This window comes from Lampetra planeri, chromosome 1, assembly GCF_965212315.1.
Source record: "Lampetra planeri chromosome 1, kcLamPlan1.2.h2, whole genome shotgun sequence".
Classification (NCBI taxonomy): domain Eukaryota; kingdom Metazoa; phylum Chordata; class Hyperoartia; order Petromyzontiformes; family Petromyzontidae; genus Lampetra; species Lampetra planeri.
In genome coordinates this window covers 10,909,230-10,926,694 of record NC_136107.1, presented here as the reverse complement: position 1 = coordinate 10,926,694, position 17,465 = coordinate 10,909,230, and the positions used below count along the sequence as shown (strand labels likewise).

At 48.2% G+C, this 17,465-nt stretch overlaps 1 protein-coding gene across 2 annotated transcripts in view; it reads right to left on the bottom strand.

The window, feature by feature from the left end:
• Nucleotides 1–1,350: 1,350 nt before the first annotated feature.
• LOC144717719 (beta-1,4 N-acetylgalactosaminyltransferase 1-like) overlaps nucleotides 1,351–17,465 on the bottom strand; it is a 39,906-nt gene continuing 23,791 nt past the window's right edge. For both annotated transcript variants that reach the window (XM_078593312.1, XM_078593321.1), the window contains 4 exons: nucleotides 10,004–10,191; nucleotides 7,932–8,072; nucleotides 7,613–7,835; nucleotides 1,351–1,987 (listed from right to left, as the gene is read on the bottom strand). In XM_078593312.1, coding sequence (XP_078449438.1) covers nucleotides 1,806–1,987; nucleotides 7,613–7,835; nucleotides 7,932–8,072; nucleotides 10,004–10,191 — 734 coding nt within the window. In that variant the 3' untranslated portion in view covers nucleotides 1,351–1,805. The remainder of the gene's footprint in view (nucleotides 1,988–7,612; nucleotides 7,836–7,931; nucleotides 8,073–10,003; nucleotides 10,192–17,465) is intronic.

Here is a 17,465-nt window from a genome sequence, read left to right as displayed (position 1 = left end):
TCTGAGCGAAGGCTGTGGTAAGCCTTATTCTCTGACGTGGGATGCTGTAGACAATGAAAGTGGACCTATCACTCTTTCTCAGCCAGCCTGAACAGCTCCTCTGTCAGCCAGGGTCTCTTGGGAGATCTGGACCGTGTACCCAATGCAGCCATTGCAGCTGCATGAGTCACAGTCCTAATCCTCGCCAATTTCCCCTCAACATCAGGAGTGGGGGATGATGCCAACCCCGGCTGCAAGCGATGATGAAATTCTCGCTTGCAACTTTCATCAGCGAGCTGCAACCAGGCCACTATGGGTTTGAATATGGACCTGGGTGTACACCCACCACTGGAGTGGAAAAATGGCAGGTGCATCTTACCGGTGACAAGTCGGCGATCAGTGGGCATATCAACTCCACGGTAGGTCCTGGTGTCAAGGACATGGGCCACATCTGCTGTTCTGTCACTATACAGTCCAGCGGATGTTTTTGCTTGGACCCGGCATGCATCCATGATGTTGTGTAGATGCGCCGATGTGTAGATGCGCCAATGCAGAGCAGGATTTTCTCCCCCAAGTTTTATTGCGTAAAATGTATTCTTGAGTTGTATTGGATCATTTTCAGTAGATGCTGTTCTCGGTTCTTAGGGCATTTGTATTCATTTTTTTGCTTGTTCTTTTCTTTTCCTTGTTCAAACACACGTCTGTTTTGTCAAATAAATTCCTGATCAGATAAAAAATTTCAAAAAAGTGCTGCTGCAAGAGTTCCTACTCGTCTCTGTAAATTAAACTTTTCATTTTACCAGGTAGGGCACACTGAGCTAAACAGCCCTTTATCAGAAGCTACCTGGCCACAAATAATAGATCAACGAAGTGCCTTATTACGTGGAAATGTATAGAAGCCAAATACTCAAAACGCTTGCTTCTAAATGTGGAGGGAAAAGCGGAGGATGCAGTGAAAAATCCACACGATCACGGGGAAAACATACCACCTCCAAATGCACAGGCGTCAGGGTCTGGATCGAACCCACGACCTCCTGTATACAAAGAGAGGGAGTTAACATCTCGCCACCGCGGTGCCCTCACAAACACCATTGGTCCATAACATGGTGCGTTGCTGCGCACTGATTGGCCAAGGCGGATGTAAATATTATTCAACCAATCGTGATGTGCAACGCTCAAGAATCCAAATCTTATTATAATTCTTATTTATATAGGACTTTAAATTGATCGTTTTATCATTAACAAACAAAATCAAATTTTACCATGGTAATAAACCCGAAGTTTGTTATACTGAAACTTTGTAAATCGAATATTTGCATATCGAGGTATTATTGTACAGTACTGGATATAAAAAGCAGGATAAGCCAGATAGTAAGACAACCATTGATCATTTATTGTTCCCTTTCGACGTTTATTCCGAAAGTACTGTAATATTTGAAAGTAAAACATGGCACGATCATTTTTATTAAAATGTCGCAATTAAAGTAAAAATACCTGCCACAAATGCATCAATTAAAACAACTCAATATTATATAATTGCAGAGTCTGTAAAAATAAGAAAACTGAAGCTATATAATGAGACATTTACTGCATTTCAGTGCAAACTGAAGAATGCAATACACAACGCTTTAAAACTATGTAATCGTTATATTTGACTTTGTTAAAACAATATAAAATGTGTATCCACAATACCTACGAAACACGTGTAAATTTACTAAATTACTCAAAATGTGCCAAACAACGTATCAACTGTGTAAATTAATGAAATCTCCATTTTACTAAAAATTGTAATGCCATTCCTTGTAGCCATCATCAGAAGGCATTTGTTAGGTTATGTAGCACTTGAAGTGATTTTTGAAGAAGAGGGCTCGCATCGTGAGACTGTGAGCTTCTTTGGTGTGACGGTATCTGTTGTACTGTCCCGTGTTTCCCTGCCTGGGGCCGTGGTCGATGGAAATGTCGCTGCACGTCCCCACTCTCAGCTTCCCCAGGCCATCGATGAAAAACTCTGTTCAGCAGCCGAGAGGAGAAAACACTCAAGTTCAGTGTTAAGAGTTCGGGATGGTGACATGATCCACCAGTAAAGCGTGCACTGCTTGTTTACAAAGGTTTGAACCTGGCCGACCCCTGGTTATTGCTGTGGGTGTATAGTAATGATATACTGTGTATGCGTCGCCTGCTTCACAGTGGATGTTAAGGATCCAAGTAGGCCATTGCGTACTGGCGTCATTGTCCAATTTTTTTCTAATTAGAAAATTACCCACAAATTACCCAATTGGGATTGCACATCGCTATCATTGCCCCATTGCAAGTCAGTGCCAAGTTACCTTGTGGTACACACAGGGTCAGCTACCACTAGGAGTTCCATTTCAAATGTTGAGATAAGTGATTAAGTCGCTTTTTGCGTGTACTACACTCTGAGACGACCAGCATAAAGGATTCTATATCAAAACCAAATAATTATCTAATCTATATTATTATGGACTTTGTAGCAGGCTATATGGCCATGGTGCTCCCAGCCACACGTCACGTTTTTGGTAAAATATTGGTTAACAAGGAAACCTATTTATTTTATATTACCCACTAATTTCCTCTGTGGTGAATTCTGCGTTATAATGAATCAGACAATGATTTAATCAAAAAGTCAATGAGCCTTGTGTTTTTCCCTGCCCCCCCCCCCCCTTCCTGCTTTTTCTCTCATGGTGGGACTGGCTGCAGTTATGAACTCATTGCCTAGCCATAAATAAATGTAGATGTGAGAAAAAACAATCACAATTGTACAATTATAAAAGTAGCCTACACAGAGACCCAACATAAAAAGCAATACATTCCTCGATTGAGAAAAAAAGCAACCAAAAATATATTCAGGCACAGTAAGCACAAAGACGTAAACAAAAACGATGCTAGGTTCGAGTAGAACACCGAAGTTTCTAGAGCATTTAAAATACACTAATTTTATTCAGTGATAAACATAAACATTCCTTTGTATCAATGATGGAGAATAACACTTCCTGCATTGATTAAATTGTATTCCATATGGAGGTAACATTAATACAATAATACTTCGATATGCGAATATTCAATTTATCAAGTTTCAATAAAACGAACTTTGGATGTATTACCATTATATGAATGGTAAAAAAAAACAAGTTAAATAATAATTAATACACTGAAATAAATAACTAATATAATTATCCATCCGCTGTCCCCTCAATGTCCCGAAGATTACAGATCTACTCTGTATTCCCAGGTCGAGGTTTCGGTCTATGGGTGACAGAGATTTTTCCCGTGGAGCCCCCAGGCTATGGGACGCTCTTCCACGAGATATCAGAATCTCTTCAAACCTATTTATACGCTTCCGCTTATTACATTTTTAGTTCATTTAGTAAAAAAAAGTTGTTATGTATTTATAATATTATTTGTATGCCGAGTGTCTGCTGCTGCTGTTTCCTGTACAGTGCTTTGAGATCCTTGATGAAAAGCACTATATAAATGTAATTATTTAGTTATCATTCTATAAATAAGAATACAATTATAAGATACGGTTTCTTGAGCGTTGCGCATCGCGATTGGTCATAGAATATTTGTTTACATTCGTATCGGCCAATCAGTGCACAGCAACACACTATGTTATGGAGCTATGGTGTGTGGTGAGCAATGCAACCTTATGAATGCACCGTCACTGGTGAGTGTAAATATATTTTACAGTACACTGTTTCTTATACGTATGTCAGATTTACATTTTCATACTGTACAGTATAATATTTAATATTATTTTCAATATAAATTGTCTTTGTTTACAATACTCTTTGGTTATTTCGGTAAAGTCACGTAGGTAGAAAAATAATAGATCACGACGTTTTGATCGCAACACAAGCAATCGTCATCAGGTGGGACAACCACAGAAGGAAAAAACTGCTGAAGTAGGCGAGAGATCTGCCGTGGCACGAGGTTATATAGGCATCGGCAGTAGGGGAGGGAGAGAGAAGGGGGGGAGGGGGTAGGGCAGAAAGTGGACCCCGCAGTAGCACCCGGGTCACTGGAGTAAAGTGGGCCACCACAGCAGCACTGGAGAGGTCGGCTGCAGGGGGGGAGAGAGAAGGGGGGGGGGGGGCAGATCGGAGAGAGATGCACAGAGAGAGGGAGAGACACACAGTCGGAAATAACAGCTGACCTAGGCAGGTAGGATAGAAACATCACAGTGAGTTAAGACTTTACCTGGTTAATAACGTCCTTCCAATGATTGCTCAGTTTGTACCCATCTTCTCGGTTGAAGTTGTGTCTGTGTTTATATAGCTGGATGGTTTCATGAACAAATCTCTGATAATAGCCAGTGGGTTTGCAAAGTACATACGTCTTGTAAAAGTCGATTTCGTATTGGTCCTACCGTGTTTCAGATCTGCCTTGTGTTCGCGAACGCGGTCCGAGACATGTCGTTTCGTTTCCCCAATGTAACTGCTGCCGCAGCCACAACTCAGTTTTTAGACACCCGGGTATTGCAGATCAGGACTCACATCCTTTACATATGGGATCAAATCACGGATGTTGTGTACTGTGTTGAAACGGACCTGGATCTTGTGTTTGTTTAAGATTTTGGAAATATTTTTGGTAACCCCTGCTATGTATGGCACAGTGATGGTATTGGTTGGACCCTCAGATGGTTGTCTCCCCATGTCTGGGGAGACAGCTTTGCGGATTGTACGGTCAGAATATCCGTTCATCCTGAGGGCTTGGTGTACGTGCTCCAGCTCACTGGCTAGGTGATGAGGGAATTCTTCTGGGCTGGATGGTGGTGGGAGTCAGGCTTTCTGTGGCACATTAGGAATGGATCACTCTTTTAATTATATCCTTGTGCAGCAAGGGAGTAAAGTGTGGTTTTGTGAAGGTCCTGATGTGCTGTGCAGTGCATCAATGCATGTGTGTACAGCAGCATGTGATGACTGAGTCGGGCCTGTAGGTGGCTGGCAGGGTTAATGAATAACCGCACATGTAAACCAGCCACATGGTTAATGGCGTCTTGGAAGAATTGCTGCGTGTAACACGCGCTGTTGCATTTTACAAGTAAAGGACCCAAAGGTTGTTTTTGATCGTTATATAAATGTTCTAGACTTGTTCTAGACTTGTTCTAGACTTTAAGCTTGGCTTTGAATTGTTCGTTTGTGATATATGCAATTAGAGGCGTTTTAGCACTGTGCATTGTAAAGGGATGACGCACTGTAATTAGTTACTGTCATTGTAATTCTCTAACTCTAATACTGTTTAGTATATAACCATGCCCATGTACCCAGAGTATGACTACTTGCAATGCTATTGAGAATAGAACACATGTAAAGTAGTAAGCTGTACAATGGTGAGATACAATACGTATACTGTACACATACAGTACATATAATGGGTGTAATATACCGATATAAGTGGATGGTATAGATATACATGCAGCTTAGGATTAAAGCAATAGTCGAATAGTGATGTGCAAATGTGATTGTCAAAGACAAGGATGGTTTATCAGTAGTAAAATTGGGTTTAAGAGAGAGGGTTAATGAATAACCGCACGTGTAAACCAGCCACATGGTTAATGGCGTCTCGGAAGAATTGCTGCGTGTAACACGCGCTGTTGCATTTTACAGAGTGACGGTGCGGTTCTTCACAAGATTAATATTAACTACAAGAAATAAATGTGCTTGCCCTCGATTTGGAGCACCTGCCCACGTCCTTCATTTCGAGTGTGCAACATTTCGATAGGCATCCGTGTGGGCAGCTTTCCTGTAGACAGTGTCCCAACGACCCATCAGGTCTCTTCTCGATCAAAACATCCAGGAATGGTAGCTTGCCATCCTTTTCCACTTCCATGGTGAATTTGATAGATGGGTGTATGGAATTGATGTGGTTGAGAAATTGGTTCAGTGCTGGCAGGCCATGTGGCCAGATGACGAACATGTCCTCTACGTATCTCTTCCACAAGGAAGGACGTAGGGTGGATGTCTGGATGGCATCTGTCTCAAATTTCTCCATGAAAACATTCGCTACCACTGGTGATAATGGAGAACCCATTGAGGTACCCTCATTTTGTTTGTAGAATGTACCATTCCAGGTGAAGTAAGTGTTGGTAAGGCAGTGTCTTACCAAAGTTGGTACATCTGGATTCAGTCCGTGTTGGACCAAGTCTTCAATTATTGCAATGGTATCAGGTACAGGTACCTTAGTGAACAGGGAGACTACATCGAAACTGACAAGTAAATCACCTGGAGACAGTGAGATGTCTTTGATTAGAGAAACCAAGTGAGCTGAGTTAAGTACAGCTGAGGTGGTCTTGCCCGTGAAAGGAAGCAGGGTATCAGACAGAAATTGGGCCAGTTTGTAGGTGGGTGAGTTAATGGTGGAGACGATAGGACGGAGTGGGCTACCTTCTTTGTGGATCTTTGGAAGGCCATAAAATCTGGGTGGTCTAGCAGCCGAAGGTTTTAGAGAGCGCTGCTTGTTCGAATCGATAAGAGAAGTCGAATTGGTGATGATATTATTGGTTTTTGTAGCTAGGTGGTTGGTGGGATCTCTGTTGATTTTGGTATAGCTGCCATCATTCCTAAATGTTGTTGCTGTAAGTGGTTTTATCCATGATGACAGTGGCATTGCCCTTATCGGCTGAGAGAATGACTATGTCATCTGTTTTTTTAATTGAGAGAGTTCAAAACGCTCATACTTGTTGATGTTGCTAATGGGTTTCTTAGCGTTTTTAAGGATAGCAGCGATGTCAGATCTAGCAACATCTGCCGGGATGTGTCCCAAGCCTTTGAGGGCTACGTCTACCTGGGCAATGAAGGACGTTATTAACCAGGTACAGTCTTAACCGACTGTGATGTTTCCCACCTACCTGCCTAAGTCAGCTGTTATTTCCAACTCTCTGTGTGTCTTTCTCTCTCTGTGCAACTCTCTCCGATCTGCCCTGCCTCCTCCCCCCCTTCTCTCTCTCCCCCGCCCTGCAGCCGACCTCTCCAGTGCTGCTGCGGTGGCCTACTTTACTCCAGTGACCCGGGTGCTGCTGCGGGGGCCCACTTTCTGCCCTGCCTCTCCCCCCCCTTCTCTCTCCCCTCTTGCAGCCGACCTCTCGAATGCTGCTGCGGTGGCCCACTTTCCTCCAGTGACTCAGGTGCTGCTGCTTGGTCTACTTTCTGCCCTGTCTCCTCCCAACCCTGCCTCCTCCCAACCCCCATTCTCTCTTCCCCCCTACTGCTGAGGCCTATATAACCTCGTGCCACAGCAGACCTCTCGCCTACTTCAGCAGTTTTTTTCTTGCTGTGGTTGTCCCACCTGATGATGATTGCTTGTGTTGCGATCGAAACGTCGTGATCTATTATTATTTCTACCTACGTGACTTTACCGAAAGAACCAAAGAGTATGGATTCCTGCAGTCACGAAAGCTTCAAATTAAGATTTGTTAACAATATTAATGGAAAATATATCAAGTGTTTATAGTATGAAAGAGTAAGTTACGAAGCCTGGGAACCCATCCTCATAGGACTAATGTTATAAGTTATTAAATATCTACGAGGTTTGAATATTCGAATGAAACTCCACAGCAGTGAACCTGAACAGACATTGACCACTCATGAATATTAGTTCACCAGAGTCTACGTACGTCCGTGACCTTCGCGGCTAAACTGGGGGTCGAAGCTGACGCTGCGCATGTTCTCGGTGCGGGCCAGGAAGAAGTTCACCACCACGTCCACCAGCGAACAGGTCGGGAAGCCGTCCAGTCGATGGTAAGTGCTCATCTTTCGGTACAAGCAGTCTCCGTCCGAGTCTCCAGGCACCACCTTGTACAGGTACTGATAAGCGTTCTGGTCCACAACGCCACCCACCTTCCCAGCACAGTAAAAAAACACAATCATTACCAAAGTTGCATGCATTTGACCCTGTGACCCTTCACACATCACTCTGAGTCAAAGCAGACGCACCAAGTCCAGGGAAGTCTTCTCCAGCACCTCCACCATGCGCTCCAGCTTCGTATTCTCCGAGAAGAGGAAGTCGTCATCCACCCACAGCAGGTACTTGGTCATCACCTGGGAGATGGCGAGGTTCCTGCCGGCAAACCAGCCCTATGCATAGGACCGCACAGTGGAAGCTTTAAGAGACTGTTTGACACTGCTTATTGAATAGGATTTGTATGCATTGTGCTATTCTCCACTAACTTGGAAATAAAACAAATTGATATGATCAGTCCTGTAATTATTGTTCGCTTATACCATCGGTGGTAGATGAGTCTCCATTACAGGGAGCTTTTGAGAGGGTATTTTTCTCTTGATTTGAAGCTTTCGTGACTGCAGGAATTACTCTTTGGTTCTTTCGGTAAAGTCACGCAGAAAAAAAAGAAAATAAATAATGGAATGCACGAAGTTTCGATTGCAACCCAAGCAACCGTCATCAGGTGTGAAAATGCAAGCTCAGAGAGAGACACACATACAGAGAGAGAGACAAAACACGACAGAACAACGCCTCTGTGGCGAGGCATTATATAGAGGGGGGGGGGGGGGCAGAGAAAATAAACGTAAACGGCAGGGGGAGAAAAATTGGAAGTTTGAGAAAACAAACCTAGTAAACTTAGAAATGTAATGCAATGCAACACAGAGTCGGCTAATACAACAGTTAACACATTACCTGGTTCATTACGTTCTTCCAAAGATTGCTAAATTTGAAGTTAAGTCTGAGTTGTGTGAAAATCCTCCCCGTAGAGGTGGTTCTCTCTCTCTGTGTCTCCCTCTGAACTTGCATTCTTTCACACCTGATGACGGTTGCTTGTTTTGCAATCGAAACGTCGCGTATTCGATTATTTATTTTATTTTTCTCTTGTTGGTCATAATATCTGCTCATTGCCCTTAAAATAAAACATTGATGTCATCCTTAATCCTGGTCTATCATTTGAAGCGCATGTGAATAGTCTCTCTAAGACATCATATTTTCATGTTCTAAACGTTGCCTGCATGAGATACTGGTTCACGCACTAATCTTGACGAGAATCACTTATTGCAGTGCTCCCTTGTCAGGCATGCCTGTAATGTGTTTAGAATGCAGCAGCCCACGTTTTATCTAGAACCACTTTATCTGAACATATCACACTTGGTCTGGCATCTTTACATTGGATCTCGGTGAAGCTTAGAATCGATTTTAAGATCTTGTTACCTATAACGCACTGAAATGGCCTTGCACACGCCTACATGTGGGATCTATTGGAAGGGAAACCGGACCTTCTGCTTTGTGGCTTCCAACCTATGGTTGCTCTCCCCAGCTATATCTGTGACAGGGACACTGTATATTGTTTTCAATTCACAATTGCAAACTCGTTTCTATACCATCACTTTTTAAGCAATTACCAATAACTTGGTGAAATTTGTTTATCTTAATTATACTGTCTTATATAAAACACATTTTATGGAATGTTGAAATGTTCATATGTACAGCACTCTTTTTCAAAGTCGCTATGAAACTAAATAATTAAATGAAAGGCGACATTTTATATTATTATTTTGGCCGAGTCTTCCATGCTTGAAAGACGTTTCACCCACGTATTATCCTACCACACACGACCTGCTAATCAACTGTGGTGTAGCCATTTATACTGTTAGGTCAGGAGTCGGTAACCTGCGGCTCTGTATCCGCATGGGGCTCTTTAAGGAATACTTCCTGACATTTTTCGCATGCATTGCAGCTCTTTAGATATTGAGTTTTTTATCGAATTCTAAAAAAATGCCGCTTGTTGTTTGGTTGCCAACCTCTGTGCTAGATGAATAGAGGTCAAGGGATTTCAGAAACCTGACCATTATTTCAACTGCAGAGCTGGGAGATGGTAATGCCGACCTCTAGATTGCGAGTCCATGGTGCTAACATTACACCATGGCAGAATGCCTAACTTGAATATGTACACTGGAAATCGATAACTCTGGAGAAGCGAATGGTTGTTATTCATTTGAAATATATTTAACTGTTGGAGATTACAAATAAGACCGACTGCACCTTTATAATCAGTGCCAACCTTCGCAAAAGGCATGATGTACTGCTCCACGCCCGGCTCGCGGAGCATCTCCACGTGCTCGGAGTCGTCCGCTACGATGATGGTGATGTCTGGATAGAATCTCCGGATGCTGGCAATGAGCTTCCTCAGCTTGTCGTATCGCAAGAAGGTCTTGGTCACCACCGTCACGAGGTTGCTGATTTTACCATCTGCCAGGCCAGGAAAATAGCTCTGTGAATCCCAGCCCTGATTATGTATTTGTAACTTTATATAGACAAGCATGATGAAATGTGCTTTAATGCTGGTTGTAAGAAGTACACTTTAAATTTCGATTTAAAGCTTTCGTGACTGCAGGGATTCGTCTTCTTGATTCTTTCGGTAAAGTCACGTAGAAGGGAAATAATAACAATAAAACATAAAATACAATTCTCATGACGTTTCGGCCAAAACGCAAGCAGCCGTCCTCAGGTGAAAAACAGGTCTGTCGGAAAGTCAGCATCTGAATGAACACCACCAAGCTTGGAAGCGTATATTTAAGCTGGGTTAGAGGAGGAAGGGCGCCTTGACAAAGGAATTTGCATATCAACAGAGGAATTTAGCATATTTATGGAAAATGCAGATATGGGATTAGTCACTTCTTGTGGAATGCGTAGGAGGTGGGGGGGGTCTCAAAGTCATATTTTGCCCGTGCATTATGTAGGATTAGCAGCAACAAAGGGAGGAGGTAGGGTTAGCAGTAATAAAGGGAAGGAATTTAATAGTAAGGAGCTGCAGCAGCCAAACCACCACGTAAAAAACTAAAATATAAACTACATCAATATCATCAATATACTAAATATACTCTCCAATAAGCTGAGCTACTAACAGTAAGTCATACATTACAATTCTATGTCCCAAAAAATATAATATGCCTCCAGCTAAACTTTTTCCTTACATCACACGGATCTACCCCGTACTATATACTGCCATAGACAAACCCAACATTAAATTATATACTGCATTACTATATACCACCCTATACCTTAGACTATACATTGTAATATTACACTCTGTATTATTCTACCCACCCTACTGTATACCACACTGCTGTATATTCACTATACAAATACGATACTATATATTACTTTAAACATTATGTAGTGGTGGTGTTGACGTGCGCCGACTGTGACAGTGATGGATCACGGGGCGGCGCGAGGTGCGGGGTTGGGCACGCGTTGTGGGCGTGGTGTGGACGCGCGCGCCGGGAGTGACAGATGACGGGGCGGCGCGGCGTGGGGGCTGAGGCACGCTGAGATGTGGGAAAACAGGATCGTAGCCAGCGCCCAGTGATTGGTCGAATAGGATGGGTGCTCGCAGCGACGTCCGCAGGTGGGGTATAAAGGGGGACGCGCGAGAGCACTCGGGGAGAGTTACCCAGTTGAAGACCCGAAGACGGAGCTGAAGACCTAGTGCCCCGAGACCCCTAGTCCCGCCGTCCTTGTGGGGACCGGGGCCCTGTGTGGCTCGGAGGCGAGACTGTGGGACCCGGGGTCCGACGCCCACGTGGGTCGGGCTGGGGACCCACAGTCAAGACGGACACCCCGGGCAGGGAGTGTCCCGAATAGCTCAGTGGGCGTTAGTCGCCAGGGTAGCTATGAGGGCGTTAGTCGCCAGGGTAGCTAAGAGGCTGGTTGTCACCCGAATAGCTCAGTGGGCGTTAGTCGCCAGAATAGCTCAGTGGGCGTTAGTCGCCAGGGTAGTTAAGAGGGCGTTAGTCGCCAGGGTAGCTAAGAGGGTGTTTGTCACCCGAATAGCTCAGTGGGCGTTAGTCGCCAGAATAGCTCAGTGGGCGTTAGTCGCCAGAATAGCTAAGTGGGTGTTTGTCACCCGAGATACTAAGTGGGTGTTAGTCACCCGAGATACTAGGTGGGTGTTTGTCACCCGAGATACAAAGTAGGTGTTAGTCACCTGTGAACGAGTTTGGTAAAATAAAGAGTGTGTTACCCGTGAAGTCGTCTCCCGCCGAGTTACTACATTACAACTGGCGTCAGAAGTGAACCTGTCTTCAAGAAGAATGGACACGAGGAAGACTACCCGTACCCACGAGCGAGGTCGGGAAGACGACGGCGTACCGGGGACACCAACCTCGGGAGGAGAGGACGAGGAGTTGCCGCCGATGCAGCACTTCGCGGTGATGGCCGACGCTCCGCTCGCCTCCGACACCAGCCTCCAAGACGCACACTCCAGGTTGGCGGAGTTGCTACTCGCCGCCGCCGCTGTCTTGGCGGACATCTCCGTTCCGGCGAGCGAAAAAACAGCTACGGTGCTGGTGGAGAAAGCGAGGTTGGAGGGATCCCGCCAAAAGGCGCTTCGCGCCAAAAGTCTGGAAGTTGCCGCCGTTTTTGAGGGGCCGCCATCGATTGGCGGGAAACACGGACACCACGTGGCCGGAGACCTCCGCTCAGCGCAGCCCACGTCATCAGCGCACGCCGGAGCTCTCCATTTTGCGCCTGACAACCGAGCCGACATTTTACACAACTACAGCGGAGCGCGGGAAAATCTCTCCGACGTCGACGACGATCGGGTCCTCCAGCAAAGATTGCCCGCGCTGTCGGCGTTCAAGGCGGATGGGGGCGACTGGGGAGCCTTCCAACGAAGGTTCCTCGCTCATCAGGAGATGTCGGGATGGTCCGACACCATTGCCCTGCGTGCGTTGCCAGCGATGCTCGACGACGACGCGCTTGCAGCCTTCACATCTGCTGCAAGGTCGTCCCGCTCTACGCTCCAGGCCGCACTACACCTGATGGCGAAGGTGTTCGGACCGCCCTCCACGTGTCGCCACCAGTTCTACGATCGGCGGAAGGTGGCTGGAGAAACGACGCTCGCCTATCGCACGGCACTGCTCGCCTTGGCGGACGCAGCTTTTCCCCGCATGGATAAGGAGGGGAAGGACGCCATGGTGACGGAGCAGCTGCTGGCGTTGGCCCACGAGTTGGGGGTCCCCATCAATGTGGCGGACGAAATGGATATCTGCTCCCTGGCGATCGCCACGAGCATTCACGCGTACGAGGTCCTCAAACGCAGGCCGGGGGTCGTCTGCAAATTGGTGGGGTACGCGGCACTGGCCGCCACGAGCGCCGAACCTCAGCCAGCTGCGGATCACGAGCAGGCCTTCGCTGCATCGCGTCCGGGGGAGTGGAGAACGGGAGGTCGTTCGCCCACACGTTCATCCCGCAAGCTGGAGCAACCGAAACCTACGACGTCCCTCGTCGTCTGCTACAACTGCGGCCTTCGGGGTCACGTCGCAGCCGGGTGCCGGGCCCCGCGTCAGCGCGCCACAGGACCACGTCGGGACGACGACCAGGCCCACAAGTCATCCCAACAAAACCCGGCAAGTCGCGGCACCTCACACGCTCGGTCCACAAACACGGCACATTCGGGTCGCCGCTTGGCGGTGGGGGGTTCGCGGCTGGGTGCCGGGGGTTCATTTCGGCGAGGGGGGTCCGTACACGGCCCGCAAGCAGTCGAATGGTCCGAATTGGCCCACAGGATAGTGGCTGCGTCGGCCGGGTCGTCCGTGGTAACGGGGTTTATTGACGGGGTTGAGATCCGGGTGCTTGTGGACACGGGTGCGTCGGCCACTATCATTTCGGACCTTATTTATAACATTCTTCCCGTCCAAAGTAGACCCCTTCTGCCAGTGGACGTGCCATTTTATGCGGCGAATGGGGGATCCCTGGGGATCATCGGCCAGATTCGGGCGACTATTTGCATTGGTGACATCAAATTGGCGGGCCCTATTTTTGTATCATCATCGCTGGCCGTTCCCTGTTTGCTAGGTACGGACTTTTTGTCCAAAATGCCCATCAAAATTCTCATAGATCAGGCCTGCATTGAGCTTCCGTCAGGTCGGCGGGTTGCGTTCTTGACGAGCCCTACCAAAATACGCACGGTTTGTGCGACGGTGCAGGCGCTGGCAACTCAGACTGTACGGGTGCTCCCGGGATCGCAAATGTTGGTACCCCTTCGGTTGAGGAAACCACTCGAGGTGGGTGCGGAGGCACAGGGGGTGCTGTTGGGGCCGTCTAACAGGGCCAGAAGGGGCCTCGACTTAGCGCTTGCTAAAACCATGGTGAGAGGGGACAGTGAGCCGTTCGAAATGGTCCTGAATACGGGGTCGCGGCCGGCCGTAATTGCGCAGGGAACGGTGCTGGCTCACGCCGCGCCGCTACCCGTTGAGGAACGGCTCGGGGCTCAAGCAGATTTCACTGTCGAGTCGCATCCTCCAAGTGACGAGGGGACAGAGTGGTTGGACTCGTTGTGTGCCGGTTCTGCTAACTTGTCCAAAGTGCAATTGGGAGTCGACGCTCCCACGGGGAGGGATTCGCTGTTGTCGTTGCCCCTCATTGAGTGGGGCCGTCTCCAAATGTCCGACAGCTCCCTACTTACGCTACGTCGGAAAGTTGGCGCTCCCGAGGTAGGGGATGCGCGGGTCGGTTCCTGGGTGTGCAGACAGGGCCTTTTGATGAAGTGGGACAACATGTCCCGGCGTCACGTGCTCGTTGTGCCTGTTGCTATGCGGGGTAGGGTCGTTCTGGCAGCTCATGAACGGCTCATGCATCTGGGTTTTCACAAAACGCTCGCCCTAATCCAGCGAGACTATTATTGGCCGGGGATGGGTAACGACGTGGCGAACATTCTTAAGGGATGCGTAGGGTGCGCCAAAAGAAAACCGCCACCATTGGCAGCTAATCCACCGCTGAAATCCATTCAAGTTTCGCGCACAAACGAATTGGTTGCGTTGGACATCTTGGGGCCCTTTCCTGCTACACCGAGGGGAAATAGGTTCCTGCTGGTTGGCGTAGAATACTTCACCCGATGGCCCATGGCATGGCCACTCGCCAACCAGTCGGCTGCAGCGGTGGCGGACGCCTTCGTCCAGGGTTATGTTTTGGACAAGGGCGCCCCCGAACGCTTGCTGACGGATCAAGGAAAGAATTTTTCGAGCGTTTTGTTGCGCGAGGTGTGCGACCTGTTGGGTACAAAGAAAGTGCGTACTTCCACCTACCACCCGCAGACTGACGGGATGGTTGAGCGTCTGAACAGGACGATTACGGCTATGCTGTGCAAACAGGTCTGCGACGATCAGGTTGATTGGGACTTACAGGTGCCGGGGGTACTCGCGGCCTATCAAATGGCCCCTCATGCGGCGACGGGGTTTTCCCCATTTTTTCTTATGTATGGGCGGGAGGCCGATCCGGCCATGGACGTCCAACTGGGGATTTCCCAGCCACGTGCAAAATCAGAATTGGCAGACCACATCAAATTTAATATCGCCAAATTGACTGAAGCGCGGGAGGTGGCGAGGTTGAATTCGCGGTCTCGGCAAATCGCGAACGAGGGATTGCATGGGCGGAGGGTGCATACGCATGATTGGAAACCAGGCGATAAGGCCTGGCTGCATTGTCCACATGCACCGTTGGCTACGTCCCCCAAATTGTTGAGACCTTGGAGGGGACCGGTGGAAATTGTGCGGGTTGCACGACCCCAGAGTATACAGATTAAATGGGAAAAACGCCGTTGGTACGTGCACCCCTCCCGACTGAAGCCCTATGCGGCACCGTGTGACCCCGTTCTGTGCCGTAACGACCGGGCGTGTGATGTGACCGTCGACTTGGGGATGGAGGTGTCGCAGGCTGTTCCTCACGTGTCTCCACCTGACCCACCCCCAAGTGCCTCGGGCTTGACGGCTGCTGACCGTCGGGAACCTGAACCCCGCGGCACGCACGGGTCCTCGATGCCTGGCCAATGTCTTCCTGAACTGCCGGCACCACCGGACGTTCAACCGCGTCTGGTGCCGTACGACGGACCGGCAAGGCGGACTCGGGCTAGGGCACGACAATTTTCATGAAGACATTTTTTTCTCGACACCGAGCTCGCCCGGTGTTCCCCTCTGCCGGGGTAATGTCCCGTTGTAGGGACGCTCGGAAAGAATGGGACGCTGCACGAGTCGAGAGAAAAAAAAAAAAATTCCATTTATTTTTCTTTCTGCATACACATTGCTATTGTCACTCGCCGGATTATATATATTGTTCTGTTGTCGCGGTGGCATTGGTTGATGGTTGCGGATGGTAGGGTTCGCGTTGTGTTGTGTTGTTACGTTAGTTGTTGTTCTTGTTGTTGTGTTGTGTTACGGGGCACACAGGGGGGTTTGTATATTTTTATAGCAGCCGGGTCGGCTGCGAGCTATGTGGTAGGGGGTGATGTAGTGGTGGTGTTGACGTGCGCCGACTGTGACAGTGATGGATCACGGGGCGGCGCGAGGTGCGGGGTTGGGCACGCGTTGTGGGCGTGGTGTGGACGCGCGCGCCGGGAGTGACAGATGACGGGGCGGCGCGGCGTGGGGGCTGAGGCACGCTGAGATGTGGGAAAACAGGATCGTAGCCAGCGCCCAGTGATTGGTCGAATAGGATGGGTGCTCGCAGCGACGTCCGCAGGTGGGGTATAAAGGGGGACGCGCGAGAGCACTCGGGGAGAGTTACCCAGTTGAAGACCCGAAGACGGAGCTGAAGACCTAGTGCCCCGAGACCCCTAGTCCCGCCGTCCTTGTGGGGACCGGGGCCCTGTGGCTCGGAGGCGAGACTGTGGGACCCGGGGTCCGACGCCCACGTGGGTCGGGCTGGGGACCCACAGTCAAGACGGACACCCCGGGCAGGGAGTGTCCCGAATAGCTCAGTGGGCGTTAGTCGCCAGGGTAGCTAAGAGGGCGTTAGTCGCCAGGGTAGCTAAGAGGGTGGTTGTCACCCGAATAGCTCAGTGGGCGTTAGTCGCCAGAATAGCTCAGTGGGCGTTAGTCGCCAGGGTAGTTAAGAGGGCGTTAGTCGCCAGGGTAGCTAAGAGGGTGTTTGTCACCCGAATAGCTCAGTGGGCGTTAGTCGCCAGAATAGCTCAGTGGGCGTTAGTCGCCAGAATAGCTAAGTGGGTGTTTGTCACCCGAGATACTAAGTGGGTGTTAGTCACCCGAGATACTAGGTGGGTGTTTGTCACCCGAGATACAAAGTAGGTGTTAGTCACCTGTGAACGAGTTTGGTAAAATAAAGAGTGTGTTACCCGTGAAGTCGTCTCCCGCCGAGTTACTACATTACAATTATATTAAACATTACACTTTTATACTATTTATTATTATACAATCTGCTAAACACTATACCATTGACCGTCACGTGAAAGGTACTAAGAGGAATCAACGAAATATGTCAATGTGAGAGTGGTTGGAGGGGGACTTGCAGCGGAGCAAAGACTCCATTCCCTGCGGAGAATACAAAAGATATAGTCAATGCCAGTTAGTGGACTGCGGTCTGAAAGTCACCGTAAACGTGAATACAATCAGTTAAGATCCGAAATGGTTTATTACGTCCTTCCAATGATTGCTGAGCCAGAATCCATCTTCTCGGTTGAAATTGTCTCTGTGTTTGTATATGTGGATCGCCTCATGAACGAATCTCTC